This window comes from Gossypium hirsutum, chromosome A05 (assembly GCF_007990345.1).
Source record: "Gossypium hirsutum isolate 1008001.06 chromosome A05, Gossypium_hirsutum_v2.1, whole genome shotgun sequence".
NCBI lineage: Eukaryota > Viridiplantae > Streptophyta > Magnoliopsida > Malvales > Malvaceae > Gossypium > Gossypium hirsutum.
Window position 1 is genome coordinate 103,029,076 of NC_053428.1, and position 18,505 is coordinate 103,047,580.

The window sequence follows — 18,505 nt, forward strand, 5'->3', positions numbered from 1 at the left end:
TTGAATTTATTAAAATATTTGTATGTGAAGGATCTTCCATTGACCTTCCGAATTCATGATATATTGAGTCCTTCTAAGTACAGTAATCCCTGCCTCCTCTATTCCCTTATCAGTCAAGGCTTGGACTACTTTAGGGCAATCAGTCTGAATTATGGCCCGTCTATAACCTTTATTAAGTAACAAAAAGATCCCATCTAGGATGCTTCAAACTTCAGCCTCAAATGGTGAACAAACACCTAAATAGCGACCGAATCCCATAATTCAATTTCCATCCCTGTCTCGTACCACGCCTCCTGTAGCTGCATGACCAGAATCTCTCGCCACCGCACCATCAGTAGATAAAAGCACCCGTGTACTCTCGAAAATATTAGCATGGTTCAAGTAGGAAACATTGCTCTTGTATCCACTAAGGTATAATTCAAATTGACGAGCCCAACTAATAGAGACTTTCACCACTTCAGTTGTCGACCAAGAGATATTTTGAAAAGTAAAAAGCTTCCTATTCTTCTAGATACGCCAAGCAATTAATCCAAAAAGGCACGACCAAGTGACTCCACTATCCTACAATCTCACATGACAACAAAGATTAGATGAAATCCAAACCTGGAATGAGTCAAAAAAGAACCTTTGCTTAAGTTGATTTGAAAACACGTGCATCCACACATCCTTTGCCGCTGGACAATCACGAAGAACATGGACCATGTCCTTAAACTCATGATCACATATAGTGCATGAATTACTTTGACCGATTCCCCTCCTCGTACGCTACGAATTTGTAAGAAGTTTCTGTTTAAAGATAAGCCAGAGAAAAAATCTCACTCTCTGTGGACCCTGATATTTCCAAATAGTCTTTTAATTCTTGTCCCGAGAACTCCAAGTGTCTTCTTTTAAAGTCCATAAAGCACTACGAACCAAAAAAGTGCCTGATGTCAATCAAGCTTATATCACTTTGTCCGATCCTGAGTCAGGATGAGGAGGAGGGATACTAATGATCATATTAATCACATCTTCAGGCAACCAGACACGAAACAAATCCAAATTCCAGCTACATCAGAGTTGACCAACTCCCTAACAAAACAATCCAAATCAAGGTTGGAAGAAGATGAAATTTTCAAAAGTAGAGGACCCATACCTAAGATCTAAGAGTCCTTCCAACAACGAACACTTGTACCATCTCCAATGGCCAAAGCTAAGTTTTCACGGAGTAATAGCCATATCTTAGCAAGAGACCACCATAAATGCGAGCACTAACTCCTATTAATAGATTCTGAGATCTACTTTTTCCATCCATACTTAGCTTGAAGGATGCGAACCCATAAGGCATTACTCTTTGAAACTAAACTGAATCCAATCTTCATGAGAAAAGACATGTTCTTGTCACTCAAATGCTAAAAACCAAGCCCATCTCGAGACCGTGGTTGACATATAGAGTCCCAACCCACTAACAAAATTTTTGGTCGACTATCAACACAACCCCAAATAAACTGTCTGACCAATCTTTCAATTTCTGCACGAACACCTTTAGGTATCAGTATCGACTGCATAAAATAAGTAGGAATAGAAAGAAGAACAGACTGGGCCAAGGTGATTCTCCCTACTATGGACAACTTTCTCGCATCCCAATTATGAAGCTTACATCTTGCCTTATCAACCACAAAACTAAAGGTACTTTTAGTTACCCTATTATGCAGGAGAGGGATGCCTAAATAATAGCCAAGATTCTGAAATTCCTGAAAGCCGAACATTTGAACAATCTTGTTACGCTTATTATTAATACCTTTAGAAAAGTAAATATTACTTTTCTTAGTGCTAATTCTATGACCCAGAACTTCATAAAACCGATTAAAAATGCTCTTCAGTAAACGCGCTTGATCAAATTGAGCTTTACAAAAAGTCACCAAGTCATCGGTAAAAAAAAAGATGGGAGATTACTGGACCTACTATTGAAAACTATTACTGAACCTGCTCTTGAAAGCTGAATAGGTTTCCACCTACCACTATCAATACCGACCTAATAAGATACCCCAACCAATCCATGCATAGCACAAAAAGGTAAAGTGATAAAGGACACCCTTGACGGATTCCTCTAGCTGGCTTAAACTTATGGGTAGGCACACCGTGCCAAAAAATTTGCATAGAAGAAAAAGGTATAGCCGACATAATCACTTTTTGCAAGAACTCAGGCATCCCAACAGCCGTCAACGAAGCACTTATAAAGTCTCAACTAACTCTATCATACGCTTTCTCCAAGTCCAACTTGATAGCCATCTAATTTTTCCCATTCCACTTGCAACACATAGAATGTATGACTTTTTGTGCTAGAATGATATTATCAGATATGTTCCAGCCAGCTATGAACCCAGCCTGTTCCTAAGAAATAAGGTTAGGGAAAACTAACTTAAGTCGATTAGCAATCACTTTCATAACCAATTTATACATAACAGAACACAAACTAATAGGCCGAAACTGACTAAAATTATTGGGACAGTCCTTTTTTGGAATTAAGACGATCATCGTATTATTCAAGTTCTGCTCAATCGGTTGCCAATGAAAACTCCCTTCACCTAGTTGCAAATATCATTACCAAGAATATCTCACTGGCTTTGAAAGAAATAAGCATGATAGCCATCACTTTCGGGAGCTTTTAAAGGTGCCATATCAAATAAAGCCTTTTTGATCTCATCATTTGTGATTAACTCCTTCAAAAAAGTAATCTCTGAAGGATTCAAACGAGGAAAACTAATATTGGGTAAGTTCCACAAGGCTTGAGGTACTTCACCATAAAGTTTCTCAAAGAACCCCACTGCTTCAGTTTGTAAAATATACTGATTAAAACACCACTCCCCATTGTTGATACGTAAGACTGTAATACGGTTAAATTTCCTTCTCTTAATCGCACGAATATGAAAAAATTTAGTATTTTTATCTTTCAAATTAATCCAGTCACACCGAGCCTTTTGTCTCTAAAGTAAATCTTCATGATTAAAAATGTTTTCCAACTCATCCTGAACTTTCATCTCTTGTTTAGCTAAAAACTTGAGTCGGACTTGTCTAGGGCGTTTTGAATGTTGTTGAGTGATCTCATGAGATGTCACTACGAGAACCTAAGAAACCATAGACGTTCTTGTTCCAATCTTTGACATAAGAGGTAATATTATTCAAAGAATCTGACATATTGCCGCAAAGTTCCACTTTCTTTGACAAAGGCAAGAAAATTATTATACTTAGTCCAACTAACTGAAAACCTGAAAGGTCTACCTTTAGCCAAATTCAAATCTGGTCTTGTAAACAGAAGAAGAGGCCGATGGTAAAATTTAATGCGTAGAAGATACGAGACTAAACACTGTGGAAAAAATATCATCCATGCATCATTCGCTAGAGCTCGATCAAGTCTGACAAAGGACCGCAAAATCCCAAATCCTACAATTCACAAGAGTCAACAAAATTACCAAATAAACCACATCTCTTATCCATGGTACAAGGACTTTGCTTATCCTTAGAAGATAAGATGGAATTAAAATCACCCATCAATAACCAAAGGATCGATTAAAGAGGTATTGTAGATTTTAGCCCACCCCAAATGAGCTTTCGTTTTGACCTATCTAGACTGCTATAAACAAAGGAAATAAGAAATGAATTATTGGGAACTTGGAACACGAAGAATAATAAATTGAGAGTGATTTCGAAGGATTTGAATTCACATAGAATCTTTCCATCCTACTCAGATACCACTTGAAAAACCAATTGCCTCAACTCGGTGAGAAAAATTAAAACCCAATTAATCAATAATATAATTTGCTTTTTTATCGCTCACTTTTGGTTCTAATAAGCAAACAATGTCAAGATGGTGCTCCACATTATACTCTCGAAAAACTCAGATAAAATTCCTACTAGTGCACCCTTGACAGTTCCAAGTAAAAATATTCAAATTTGAATTCATATCAATTATAAAATAATATATAATAAAACTTATAAAAAATAACTCAACCACCAAATAGCAAATAAAAACATAAACATGCGAAAACTAATAAACTCATCTTTACTATCCAAGGAGTTCACCTCCCCTTTGCTGTTCTCCACCTCCGGGAGATCCATTTGAACTAGGTTTTTCCTTTATTAAATTTGAAATACTTTTAGCCAATTGAACCATAGAGTCCTTTAGCAACACACGTTGGCTGCCATTAATTTTGAATCTGCTACTGCTACTTGAATACATTTTATTTAATTTCTTTGTGAAACCCCTACCTCTGGCTTTCACAACGCTCTCACGATCGGATAACGTCACTTGATTCAAGACCATATCGACCTTTGAGGACGGGGGAGTGTTGCTATTTTTCTTGTTTTTCGAAAAGACCATCGTCGAATATTTGTCTGAGTCAAGGCTACCCACCTCCACAACCACTTCATCAGTCGAGAGTCCTTCCATAGTTGAACCAAGAACTGCAAGATTCACCGAAGGCCTATTGTTAACAGGGATTGAATCCCAAATTTCTTGGCCACTCAAATCTCCTACCACCGTTGGTTTACCAGTGCTACTGGTTGTACCAACCATCAACTTTTGGGCCATCATATCTTGTCATAAATGATCCAACGTAGATCGAGCCTAGTCAGATGAAGAATTACCAATACCCAAACTTTTATTAGCCAAGCTAGACACGACATTCGGCCCAGCATTATCAAGTTCTTTAGTGACTGAACCCAAACCATTTTTAGAGCCCAGCACTTTAGACTTCCCTTTGTTCTTTGAATCCATTACTTGCCGACTGTTAGCAGAATATAAACTTTCCTTGCTTTGTTGATTTTTAATAGTAATATCTTTTCCTTTATTGCTCCTATAAGCTGTTATATTTCTGTCATTTATTTCTTAATTTAAATCCCTATTATTCAGTGCCCTAAATCGAGAACCTTCCTTTTCCCTCTCTGAATTTCCATAAGAGTGTTGCACATTATACCTAAATTTCTGCCTTGGTCTCCTTTCAACTATCATCCACAGCCCGTAATTTTCTTCTTCCTTCACCTGTCTACCCTCGACCATGCTGTGATTTTCCGATGGCTTTTCCTATGAAGCTGTTTCCTTTTCCATGATGATTACAATATAAAAGAGCAATTATCCTTCACATGACCATACCTCTCGCAGTGAAAGCAAATGGTCGGAAGAGATCCATACTCTACCCTTTGTGAACGCCCGTTGATTAAAATTTGGGACACCAATGGCCTCTCCAAATTAATAAAGACTGTCATTCGAGCAAACTCCACCTCTCACCCTGCTATCAGTGTTCATATATAACTTGACAACGTTTCCAACCATTTCTCCTATCTCTGCCAAAATTTTATGCTTATACAGATATCCAAGTAACTCAGGAAATCTGATCCACATTATAACCACATTTGGATAAGCCTGGAAAGGTTCAAAAGCCATCGTCTAGGGTTGCACAGTTAAGTATTGGCAAAATATGGTCCAAGGACCTTCAGAGAGAGCCTTCTCACAATCTAGCTTGTTCTGGAATTTAACAAGGAAATACCCATTTTCAATATCCATCATGTGCAGAGGTGCCGAGGGCTTCCACAAGCTATAAATTTTATTCTACAAAATCGAAAATCCAATATTACAACCCAAAAGTTTTAAAACTACTGTGTTATCTATACCTTGAATGAGGATTTGATTGATCTTTTTCGAGAAAGAGATAGAAAACACTCCATTCACAAAGGATTTATGGATATCCCCTTCCAAAATATCAAAATCCTTCTTTCCATCCGATTCTTTATAACCAAATTTGGAAGAATGGCCTACAAGTTTATCTCTCCAAGAGATTGGTTGATCCATTGACTGATCGACCATGATATCATTGTGCATATTATCATATTTATCCTTGAATCGAACCTTTTTGGGGATCAATTCTTCCACAAGATTAGTTTTAGAATTCTTGTTTTCACAGAGAGAAAACATTGTTGTTAAGTTATTTTGATAATACAAGTTGTATTTCATTTTAAAGTATAATGATTTATTTGGCCCTACAACTTAAAAAAAAAGAAGTTTTTTTAGCCCTCTATTTAATTTTTCGCCTTTTTTACCCCTTGAACTTGCATTTTTTTGTCAAATCACCCAAAATAGATGGAAAAATTAATGTTTGTTACCAGGTTTGTTAACTTTGCTGCCACACGTGGATTATCACATAGTTGACATGTCATCATTTAATTAAATTTTAAAATATTAAAAAATATTTTTTATAATTTTTATACATTTTTAATAATTTTAATGATTTTAAATTTTTAAAAAAAATTAAATTTTTGAAATTTTCCATAATTGTGTGATAGCTAGTATGCGAACTTAGATAAGGATCATTCAATCGATTCATGTGACAAGGAGGTAGCATTTAGGAATGACTTGCAACGCAAGTGATCCTCACACAATTGTTCGCTCAATCTAGTTATCTTATATACTTGATTAGACTATATTATTTTAATCATCATCTTCTTCAATATTCGTTTTGCCTTGGTCCAGTCTATAAAGTAAGGATCTTTGGCATTCTGATTGGTCTGCTTGTTGAACAAAAAATTGGGTAAACTATAGATGGGAGTAGATAAGGAAGTTGTTGGTGTTGAGTCTGTTTTGGTTGTTATGATGTGATTGTTATTGTTATTGTCATGTTATATGAGAAGTATATGTCCTACTAATAATGAAGTTGCTTATGTTTCCAAAAGATGTTGTTGATATTGAAGATGAATCAAACCTTATTGTGATGATGACTTCTTTTTCATTTGAATTCTTATTTGATCTAGTCTGTATAATTGAGATGATGGTACTCAGTTGATGATGTTGATACTGATTTTGTTGTGATATTGGAATTGATTTGGAACTATGATATTATGTTATGGTGTATGCTTTATTTTGATGCACTTTACTTTATTTGTTGTTTACTTAGTTATAATTTAGTATTTTTATTGTTGGTGCGAAACTTAGACATAACATTGATAGTTAAAACTACTATATTATGTTCTAAGTTGAACTAAGTAGAGTAAGGATTGTGCTGAGGAAGAGTTATTGTTGATTATGGTAGTTAGCTTCCTATATTGTTTGGTTTTCTTCAATAAATTGCCAAATTGGGAGATTGGTGAGGTAAGATAAGTTGATTGATGTTGAGTGACACTCGACAATGCCAACCGCAGACTACCACTGAGGTGGTGTAAATACTTGTCTTATTTCATTTGGTAATTTAATAAAGAAAATCTTTTGAACCTGTTAATGTGTTGTGTTATTGAAGATGTTTTGGTCCATCTATGGAAATCAATCATTAGCTTTTGAAGATTGGATTGGATTTGAGTGAATTAAATCAACCCTTGGAACATGGTGGATCAATCGAGACTGTGTTGCTATTTAGGAAATCATATCTTCGATTGATTGTACTTTTGATAGTTGTAATTGTAATAGCTATTTTTAAGGAGTTACTTTGTATTCATTAGATTCTATGTTAACAAGTCGAAATTGAATATATGCTTTGAGGCTTGTCTGAGTTTTGTATGAGAGATTATTGAGTGCATTCTAATATGTTCATTGTGGAATTGCTTTGTGAGAGAGTGCAAACCGTTATTGTAAATATTATTGATTGTTTACTATCCAAATTGTTAAGGGAATGATTTGGAGGTGAGTCTTCTAGTTTTTAGATACAAATGTGAGATCTCTATTATTGGGGAGTGATAGAGTGTGAACCACTTGTATTTATGAACAAAGATAGTATAATTACTCCCTGAGCTAGACTCCGTTTGTATTTTTGCTTACATAATTTTTATAGTGCCAAACCGTAATGACCACAACAGTTTAACACTTCCACTGTAATTTTCATTTTAAACAAACAATCAACTTTAAGTTAACAACAAAAATATATATCCAAATTCTATTATTATTCATTTATAAAATAAACAACAAAATTATAAAATCTCAAACTTATTAAACACCATTTTCTTAAAAATGACCATATCAACCCCGTTTGATTTGAAGACAGCCTTAGATATCAATTTTACTGATATATGTCGATCATTAACTATGTGACAGCGATTCAACGACTTTGCTTCTTTTCTTTTTCCCCAAGTGTTTTTAATATTTTAAAAAAAATTCAGTTAATTTAGCTTCTACTTCTGACACATTTCGCAATCGATTGCAAGAAATGGGAAGTGGCAAACCTGACAAACAAAACCTTAAATTAAAGCATGCTTAATTTCTTTTTCTTTAAAAAAACCTTTCCCTTTTCGACTATTTAAGAACAAAGAAATCAAGTCGAATTTTAAGCCTAACATCTATTTTTTTCTATTCATTCAAATCATATTATTAGATCCAACAAACATTAGTCCACTTGAAAATAAAAATAAAAAACCTTCCATAAAAGAGTAGGCGTGCATTGATTCAACCCCATGTGGTAGAGAGATTCAGTCACCAATGTCCTTTTGTAGTTGTCGATAAAAGCATGCCTCATCGAAATGTACAGCATGGTCCCCTATTACATACTTGCATTAATATTATAGATTTTGTTTTTTGGCATTTGAATTGTAAATTGCAATCATTGCTGATGTTGTTCGGTATATGATCCACTCACACTAAGAGCATTAGAGGAATCACTTTGATGCAATCATTTCATTAAGCCTCCAATATAATATATATTGAATTTACAAAGCTTTTGGTTAAAGCTCTTATGAATCTTATTGACGCAATGATTGCTTAAAATATGCTTAAGTGTAGGAAATGATAAGATATGGACTTTAGCATACTTGTTTGACAGATATGGCAAAATTAGTCCACGCGGCAACCCTACTGCCTTTGCTTTATTTTTTTTTTCTCCTATTCTTCCATTCCATGGACAATGGTCGGTTCAACTCCAGCATCTTCCTTTTTTTCTCTCTAATGAATGAACTTCATCAATAATAACTTATATTCTCTTGCAAGGCAATATATATACATATCTTTCAATATATATGTATATATACAGGAGGGTTGATTGAATCTAGAAATCAAAAGTTTCAAGGTGTGCATTCATCTTTCAATATATATGTATATATGAATTTAAGTTAGGAAATACCTAATATTTCAAAGAATATTTGGTCTTTCTTCTTCTGTATATAATTACCCTATAGATCTTCCTTAGATCCTTATATCTGTTTTCTGTTTTCTCTACTAAAGCAACCCATATTTGAGCTGAATCAGCTTCTATATGATTAGCGTATAGAATTTAAGGTTTTGCTTGTTTCTCAAGAAGAAAAATGGGATCTGTTTTGTTTTAGTGTGGGATTATTTGCTTTGTTCATATGTGGTTTAATTGATCAACTTTCCGTCTTTGTTTGTTCTTTGTTTTCATGCAATTTTGAAGCTTTTTTTGGAAAGCGAATTAAAGGAAAAAGATTCACTTCAAGTGGTGAAAAGGATCGATCCAATACTGGGTTTTTTTAAGCTGCTGCTTATGCTTCAATAATGAGCGACATAAGATGATTCCAGGTTCAGAAGAAGCGGGTTCTCCCATACAAGAAGGCAAAGAAGATGAAAGCAGCAATAAGGTGCGTAAAGGTGCATCGACTTCTTCGCCATTGTTGAGACTGAAAGATCCTCGAATCGTACGTGTTTCGCGAGCCTTTGGTGGAAAAGACAGGCACAGTAAAGTTTTCACCATTAGAGGATTGAGGGACCGGAGGGTGAGGCTTTCAGTCCCTACTGCAATTCAATTGTATGATCTTCAAGACAGACTTGGACTTAACCAGCCAAGTAAAGTTGTCGATTGGTTGCTTAATGAAGCTAAACATGAAATTGAGGAACTCCCACCACTCCCAATACCACAAGGTAACTTTGCCCTTAACCCTCAAATGCCCCTAAATGCTTCTCAGCAACCAAACAAACAAGATCCTACGGGAGGGTTTTGGAGAGCTAAATCCAAAGATATTGTGAGGGAATCAAGCAAAGGGAGCAAAAGAGATGAAGATGCAAGTGAAGGTCATCAAGTTCAAACAGATTATGGTTTACAAAGATCCAATCATTCTCCTATGCCAGCGCTGTTAAACAATGCAGTGTCAATGCCAATGCCAATGCCGATGCCATATGGTTCTTATTATCATTTTGAACCTTCCAATTTTCCTTTACCACATTTAGGAAGCCATGGATTTGTAGCACCCCAGACTGAAGAAGTACACAATTTCAATGTTGTGCCATTGTCATCCACCTTATCTCTATCATCTGGTTCTCAAAACCATTTCCAAATGCTGAGCTCAGGTGCTCAAAACCCTTTTGCTAACCCTCCACAATACTCAATCACCCAACCTGATCTCAGACCCTTTCATTTGAGTATCGCTCCAAGGCTTCTTCCCCATTCTCTCAACATCAATGGAAGTCAGCCTGGTAAAGAAGATGAGTTTCCTTCTAAGTGACAAGAAAGGAGGAACCCCTTGGCTTGCCTGAGGATATTTATATGAAGAAAAAGGTACTGTTTGAATCCATATATTTACATATAATTTCAAAGAAATTCTACTTCCTGGAAATGAGAAGCAGACAATTGAGTTTTATAGGTTTGATTTCATTTAACTTTTTTTTTTTTTGGGGTGATTGGAAAAGATCATATCTTCATATATTTGAAAGCAAATGTTAAAAATAATTTAACTATAAATATGAGCTGTATGTGTAGTTTGATAATATATATTGGGATATAATTAACGCCCCAAAGTGTTCATATAGTTCTTGATTTGATTTTGGGACTGAATGATGAATGAAATGCAATAGAATTATGTTGAAATGTTGCACAAGATGTATGCATGTCACAAATATATTGTCAAAAGAGAGATCAGCTATTTTCTTATTATCTTTGGCAAATTTAAGATATATTTTCATTTTTATAGGAAGGATTGGTAATTAAACCTTTTATATCATTCTTCTTCATATTCTATATATGTATAGTGAGATTATGTATAAAACTATCCAAAAATTAGATTATGTTACATCATTTAGTTCATTTAGATAGATGAAGGGATTTTAGGCAGTACTTCTTTGCACAAGATCTAATTACATTAAGGTAAAAGTAGGGTTGATAAGGACCACATTTGAGGGACTGTCACGAAATGGAAAGATAGGTTGTGATCCTTAATTAACACAGATATAAGAGAAAATACATTGAAAGAAATAAAAAATAAGAAAAGCTAAACATTTAGTAGTTTCAGAAACCAGAAAGTTAATTTATTCTCTGGTCCTTCATTGACCTTGAAACAAAAAATAAAAGCCTGATATGGATGTATACTAACCAGCTGCCCTCACATCTAATTCAAGTCAAAAGTTGCTCTATTGCGACATTTACCTTGGACTAGCTATATTATTCTGATTTTTTTTTTGAAGAATTATATTTTGTATCTGTGTTTTCTTATGTGTTTATATCCAACACATATATGTATCTGGAACTTACACTCAGTTCAAATTTCTGAAATTGCTGGCGGTGCTGCTTACAGCTTGCTTTCTAGGGTTTTGTACAGTGAAATGGAAAGCTGCAGATAGCTCAGCATATAATATGGCAGGAGAAATTGAAATTTTAGCTATAGATTAATGCTTTATTGGTCTCTTTCAGTTCTAATAAAGAAGATGACTTAAGATTAAGGCTTTTGCTAATGCTAATGTAATTAAGTAAGATGATGGTGATATTTGGAATGTTCATAGTTTTGGAACATATAGATATGTATGGTAAAAGTGGTTCTTGAAAAAGATTAATAAAAAAAGATTTATTTCCAATTAACGAAGAATAGCAATTGAGATATTCATATCTTTTCAGTTCAGTTGTGACTTGTGAGTGTTTGAGTATGTTTGCATGCAGTATCTTTGATTAGCTCTTTCGTTATATTACTATAAACAGTCCTTTTGTCTTTTTTTTCATTATTTATATAATATAATTTATTACAGAAAAGTGAAAATAAGATTATCACAAAAATATATATTATTTATCTTTAGGGTTTTAATTTTAAAGGATATTAGTTTTTAAGTAGTAGGTTAGAGATCAGGGGCAAAGTTAGAAATTTTTTTTTAGGGAGCTAAAATTAAATTGTAATTTTTTCAATAGTAAAAATACAATTTCATCATTTTAATAGGGTTTATTTTTATGATTTTTAAAGGATTAAATCAATTTTTTATCATATTTAAGGGGCCAAAGTGTAATTTTACTTTTATTAATTTAAAATTTTAAAAATTTTAAAGAGCTTGAATAGAAAATTTTCCATTTTAGGGGGGTCGGGCCCCTGCCAACCCCCTGGTTTAGCCCCCTGCTAGAGATCACTCCTATTTCTTTTAAGATTTTATATCTATGCTATATTTAAAACTTTTTATTATTTATTACAAAAAAAGTATTGAGTTTGTGTCACGAGTTACTCAAGTATAACCTTTTTTATCGAAACTCAAGCACCAATTTAATTAGAAAATAATAATAGAGTAAAATCCGAGCAACAAATACAATTAGCGAGACTCAAACCTAAGTAACATCTAAAGCAGTGAATATCCTAACTATCATGCCATCATATAAGATTCAACTAAAATTACTATTGATTTTTATATAAATTTTCAATAAATATATTTTCTATTTAATTTTTTTCACAAATTGTGTCTATCTAGTAAACTATTAAAAGAATAAACATGCTTATAACAACATTTTATTTTTTAAAATAATTTTTAAAATTTTTATAATTGAATTAGTTTCCAATACTAATTTAATAAACATTTTACTATTAATATTGATAAGAAAGTATTATACATTATTACTTTGAATAAAAACTTATCATATATATTTATACATATATATATATATAGGGGTAGAGTTAAGGGGTGTTGGCAGGGGCATCGAACCCCTTAACACTTTTAATTCTTTTATAATTTTAAAATTTTGAAATTAGTATATGATAAAATTATACTTTGACCTCTCCAAAAATAAGAAAATATTAATTTAATCCTTTAAAAATTTTAAAGATATAGGCTATTAAAATGATGAATTTTCACTTTTACTGTCATAAAAATATACAACTTAATTCCGATACCCTCAAAAAAAATTTTCTAACTTTACTACTCTATATATATAAAAAAAATTATATTTTTAGATTCAAAAAATATACAAAGTAGTTTTTGGGCTGAAATAAACTATTAAGAAATATATGTAGAATGATTATGATTTATGATTCTACAAGTTTTTTTTTTCTTCATGCAACATTTTCTTTAATGAATATGTAGTCTTGTTTGTGTCTTTTCCATCAAAATAATAATTTTATTAAAGATAAATCATTACCAAATTTATTTACAAGTTATTGGAAAAAGGGGAAGAAAATTAGATTCAAACTATAAACAAAGGAAGATAACCTAAGTGCCCTGCAATTCAGCCTCAAACATAACCCACTATCACAAATCTTTAGCTTGTTAATGTCACCTTAACTATGAGAACTTGAATTATATCATAATTCCAAGGGAATAAAGAAGGCAACACATCAAAGTCCCTTTTTTTTCTATAAAAAATCAATTTTATTAGAAGTAACCATAAATTCGTTAAAGTTTCCTGTGAAAAACATAAATATTCCCTTCATTCCAACCAAACATTAAAAAAAGGAAACTTTACTAACACGTAGTTTGTATTTGGTTCTTACATAACTACTACGGTATATATATATATATATCCTTAAGGTCTATCAATAATATTGAGGAGATTACCCTATTATTATCAAGTTTAGCCAGGAACCGAAATCCTCGCCTCCAAAACCCTGCCCCCTTCAAATTTACACCATGTTTTTTTTTGTTAAAATATCCCATAGGTCCCTATATTTGTTCACAAATTTAGAATTTAATTTCTATACTTTTATTTCTAAGAATTTAGTTTTTCTATATTTTAGATTTCAAAATGCATGTTAATACTCTTAACTTTTTTTTGTTAAATTTGTTAGTATGACATTTTGAAATTAAAAAAAAAAACACTCACTTTGAGGTGTTACCGGACTTAAACTCAACCAACTACATAAAATCGAGCAGTAAAATTTTGATCAATTTAAAACTTTTCATTTCACATACATTTTGTCCCTTAAACAGGCTCACGAGGCCCAAAACATGCATTAGAGACTGTTCGGGACTAAATCGAGAACTTAAGAAAAACTTGGAAAAATTTCATGCTTTAAGGCTCCACACACCCTTGTGAGTATAGAGCACACACCCGTGTGCTAGGGACACGCCCGTGTCCTGAACCTGTATCCAAAAACCTAGACATTCTGCCAATTTGGTCATGAACAAATTGAAGCCACACGGCCAAGGCACACGCCCGTGTCCTTCACACGACTGAGACATATGGTCGTTTCTCTTGCCCGTGTGCATACTACCATGCATACTGACTTGAAAAACTTAGGTGCAGGGGACACACGGCTGGACAACACGCCCATGGGGGCAGACCATGTGTCACAAACGGCCTAGACACATGCCGTCCTTTTGGCTCTATCTCACACAACTTCAGATATCTTATTATAGAAAATTCTTTTGCTTACATGGTTTCTTTTATAAGAAAATAAACTCAATAAGCTTTAACTCCATATTTTATTCAGCCTCTAATTCACTTTTTGGTGTATTTTCAAATTTACACCACTGTAGTAGCCCAAAACTGTCCAGGCTAATTTACTCTTCCACAATTATTGTTCACCAAATTAATACATCATCATTTCATCTATCATGGTAAGAACACATAGCTATGCATCATAAGCATGGACCCATAATCTCAAGGTCATTACAAAATCATTCTCATAAACATGACTTACTTATTTGCAACCTTACCAAAGGTGCATCATAGACCGAATCATTTCTCATGAGTTTTGCGTACATACCTGTACTACTTCATAACATAACCATTCCTTATCACAACTTTGTTAAAATCTTTGAATTTCCCATTGAACCACTTGGAATACAAAAGCGTATTCGAGGAAATTCGTACACATAGTAAGATGCCAATGCCATATCCCAGATATGGTCTTACATGGGTTCACACACATCGATGCCAATGCCATGTCCCAGACATGGTCTTACATGGAATCTCATAGCGAAACTTTATCGAATGTCATCGAGACATCATGAATCCATTTCATAAAGAAAAATACATGTAAATATACATTTTATGCAATATTTGAACATTAGACATATAATAATAACAGCATGTTGCATTATTTTCATACAACTTACCTCGATACCAAATTGGTAAAAAAGGCCTAAACATCAATTGGTAACAAAAAAATGATGTTGTAATTAACTTAAATTTATAACAAAATAATTTAACAATTATCATTTGGTGAGGACTAAAATTTTATAATTCGAAAAGTATAGGAATTAATAATTGACAATTTAAAGTATAGAGATTAAATCCACAATAACTAATAATATAATTTAACCTTATAACTATTTTGTTAATAAAATAAAAGTGTTTTTCTTAAAATCTTGTTAAAATTGTAATTAAAATTTCAAATTAAATATTGATGGGAGAAAATTTAAAATAAATAAAAGAAGAGTTGAAAGAAGCATATCCGACCTCCCCGTCCATATGATCGTCCACCAAATCATCATCATCAAGAGGGTCATCTTCCTTTAATCCGAGCGTCTACCCCTCAATTGTTAGAATGAGATTAGAGGTATTGAGAGGCTAGGTAGGTTGAGTTCGGATTAGACCTATTAATGTATTTTATATTTGTCTAAACTTGGTCCGACCTAAAATTTTATCTAAATTCGCTCATATTTGTAAAAAGTTAATCCAAACCTATTTAAGCCTGACTATATTATTTTTTAATTTCTTTTAAAAATATTTATATTATTTTAATTTAATATTTAATATTTTTATATATTATTTTATTTATTAAAAATTTTTATATAGTCATCTTAACATGATTTTAATGTTTACATTAGAGTGATATTATATATTTAGTATATATTTATTTTTTTATCTGTTATATGTTACATAATATAAAGTATTATAAACTTTAAAACGGATCGTGATGCAGTCGTAAATCAACTAAAAATTCGACAAAGGCAAGTGCACCTATCAATTAATAGTATAGCTATGGTGAGCAAAGATATTGTTCTCACGAAGACTAAAAGTGCTAGTAATTACTGTATTTATACTATTTAACTGATAAATTGGAGTGATTATTTAAAACTAAAGTTAACTAAAGAACATGTCAAAAAACAAATCAGGAAACTAAATTATTAACAACCAATGAGGGAGACAATACCTAAGAAAGTAGCCACCTAGACTTCATCTGTCATTATCGATCTAAATTACACTTAATCCTTAAAAATCCCTAAATTATGCTAATATCTCTCTTCAAGGCTAAAAATAACTAAGCTAATATCTCTCTTCAAGGTTAAAAATAACTAACTCTAGGTTGATTAATTGAAATTTCTTTCTAATTAAAACTCTTATTGTCACATTAATTCGATCTATGGATTCTATTCTTAGAATATTTGACTCTAATTCGGTAGATTTATGCCGTCCTATTTTTAGGATTACATGCAACTCCAATCAATTATGCTAGATCTACTCTTAAATAAGGTCTATTCCTCCTTTTATTTAAGTACATCAAACATGGATTACTAATCTAGAATTATCAAACCAAGAATTAAGCACACATAATTGAGAACAAGATCCAATTATTTATTATGTAAAAATAGAGATCAAATAACAGAATTCATCCTAAGGTTTATCTCCCTAGGTATTTAGAAAATTAGTTCATGATGGCAAATAAAAACATCCCAAAGGCAATATAACCACAAGAAATAAAGAAACTCATAATAAATTTCAAAGAAATCAAAAGGAGATATTCAATCTTGATGGAAATCTGTTTCAGATTAGGCTTCAATGATGTTTTCCGAGTTGTTTTCTTGAGTATTCTATGACGATTCACACCCCTCTTCTTATCTTTATTATATATAGGTCTTAGAATGCCTGAAAAACCAAAAAAATGCGTTTTCCCACAGGTTTAGAGTGTGATTCATGATTTTCACACGGTTTGGCACATGGCCGTGTGTCCAACCCATGTGGCTCACACGGTTGTGTGTCTAGCCTGTGTGGCTCCTGAAACTTGTTCCGACGTTTGCTCCTTTTGCTCCCAAATGCTCTCCTAAGTATAAAAACATGAATTTAAAGGATTAGGAGTATAAAATTCACCATTTTACATCAAATAATCATCCAAAAACTTATTAAAAAAATGAGATTAAAACATGTTACTTTTAAAACTTATCAGATCAGGTTAAGCCAAGCTCAAACCTTAAATTTTCAAGCCCGAGCTTTACCTATATTTTAAACGGGCCTAATTTTTTTGTCTAAACCCATTTTTTAAGTCTAATATTTTTGCCCAATTTCGAACGGATCTTTGAACCTAGATGAATAGTCCAACCCATGAACAAATCTAGATCAAACGAATCAGTGGCATTACCGCTAGTGTAGGCGAAAGATAACATCTTTTTTAAAAGAACTAGACCTTTTTTCTTAATTCCCCTCTCATTTGATTATAATTTATTTAATAATTTTTATTCGTTGAATAAATTAGGGAGTAGCAAGTGGCTAATAACCTTTGGTCAGGTATATTTAAAAATTTTCAATTAATATGAATATGCTAAAAGAAAAATTAATTTAGAAACCACGCTGATTTTTTAAAAATTTACTAATCTACGCTGTTTTTGAAGAGAGAAAGGAAAATGTGTCCTATAAAGCGTGTTTTCACTATCATATCAATGAAAACACTAGTGAAAACATACCTTGTAAGATGCATTTTTTTAGGAGAAGAATAAAAACGCTCCCTATAGAACATGTTTTCTGGCCAACGGTAACAATTCCCCAATGAGCAGAATTCCACTGGGTATAAAATACCAACAACCATATTATTTCCTATATAAACCCCTCCAAACCTCATTCTTTTCAACTTAATTATAAATTCTAAATTCTCACTTTTTGATTCTCAATTGTCAATTCTTGATTTTTTATTCTAAATTCTCATTTTCTTTTAATTTTTTTTAGTCCTCCGATTTTATTTTATTCCTTATAATTTGTTATACCACAAATCAGCTTATTCGTTTAGACGACTAGTACATCTTCGACGTTCAATTACAAATGGCAAAAAAATATTATTAAATTATTTAATTTTAAATAGTTAATTATTATGTTGTTTTGATTATTAATTTTTAATGTTTATATACTTAGCCCGACGATCAGATTTTGGAGACATACATAAACAATTTAAGTGAAAGTGCATCAAATGTCATTCATGGACACTTGCAAGATGTAAGATTTTTATATGTGGCTCAAATGCTCGGGCGGACTAAATTGATCCCCTACTTATCAATGTTTTGATTGAAAGATAAAGACATGAGACACACACATTCCATCTTCCCTACGACAAGTGTACAATTACCCTCGAGGACATTAGTTTACAGCTTAGTTTACCGGTCGATGGGGATGTCGTTACAGGGCCATCTATTAGTGTCGATTAGAGTGCAACATGC

General features: G+C 32.8%; 1 protein-coding gene across 2 annotated transcripts; it reads left to right on the forward strand.

Annotated features, from left to right (window-relative positions):
• Positions 1-8,758: 8,758 nt before the first annotated feature.
• LOC107959769 (transcription factor TCP5) lies at positions 8,759-11,742 on the forward strand. 2 transcript variants are annotated; one of them, XR_001700927.2, is made up of 3 exons: positions 8,759-9,014; positions 9,357-10,454; positions 11,467-11,742. XR_001700927.2 is itself a non-coding variant. In XM_016895906.2 (2 exons), the coding sequence occupies exon 2, from the start codon at positions 9,472-9,474 to the stop codon at positions 10,399-10,401; it is 930 nt and encodes a 309-aa protein (XP_016751395.1). In that variant the 5' UTR covers positions 8,759-9,014; positions 9,357-9,471; the 3' UTR covers positions 10,402-10,663. The 2 variants fall into 2 exon arrangements, 1 of the variants encoding a protein (XP_016751395.1); XM_016895906.2 differs by lacking the exon at positions 11,467-11,742 and having other exon boundaries at positions 9,357-10,663.
• Positions 11,743-18,505: the final 6,763 nt, after the last annotated feature.

Coding starts and splice junctions, on each gene's coding strand:
- LOC107959769 (XM_016895906.2), top strand. CDS start 9,472: ATGATTCCAGGTTCAGAAGAAGCGGGTTCTCCCATACAAGAAGGCAAA.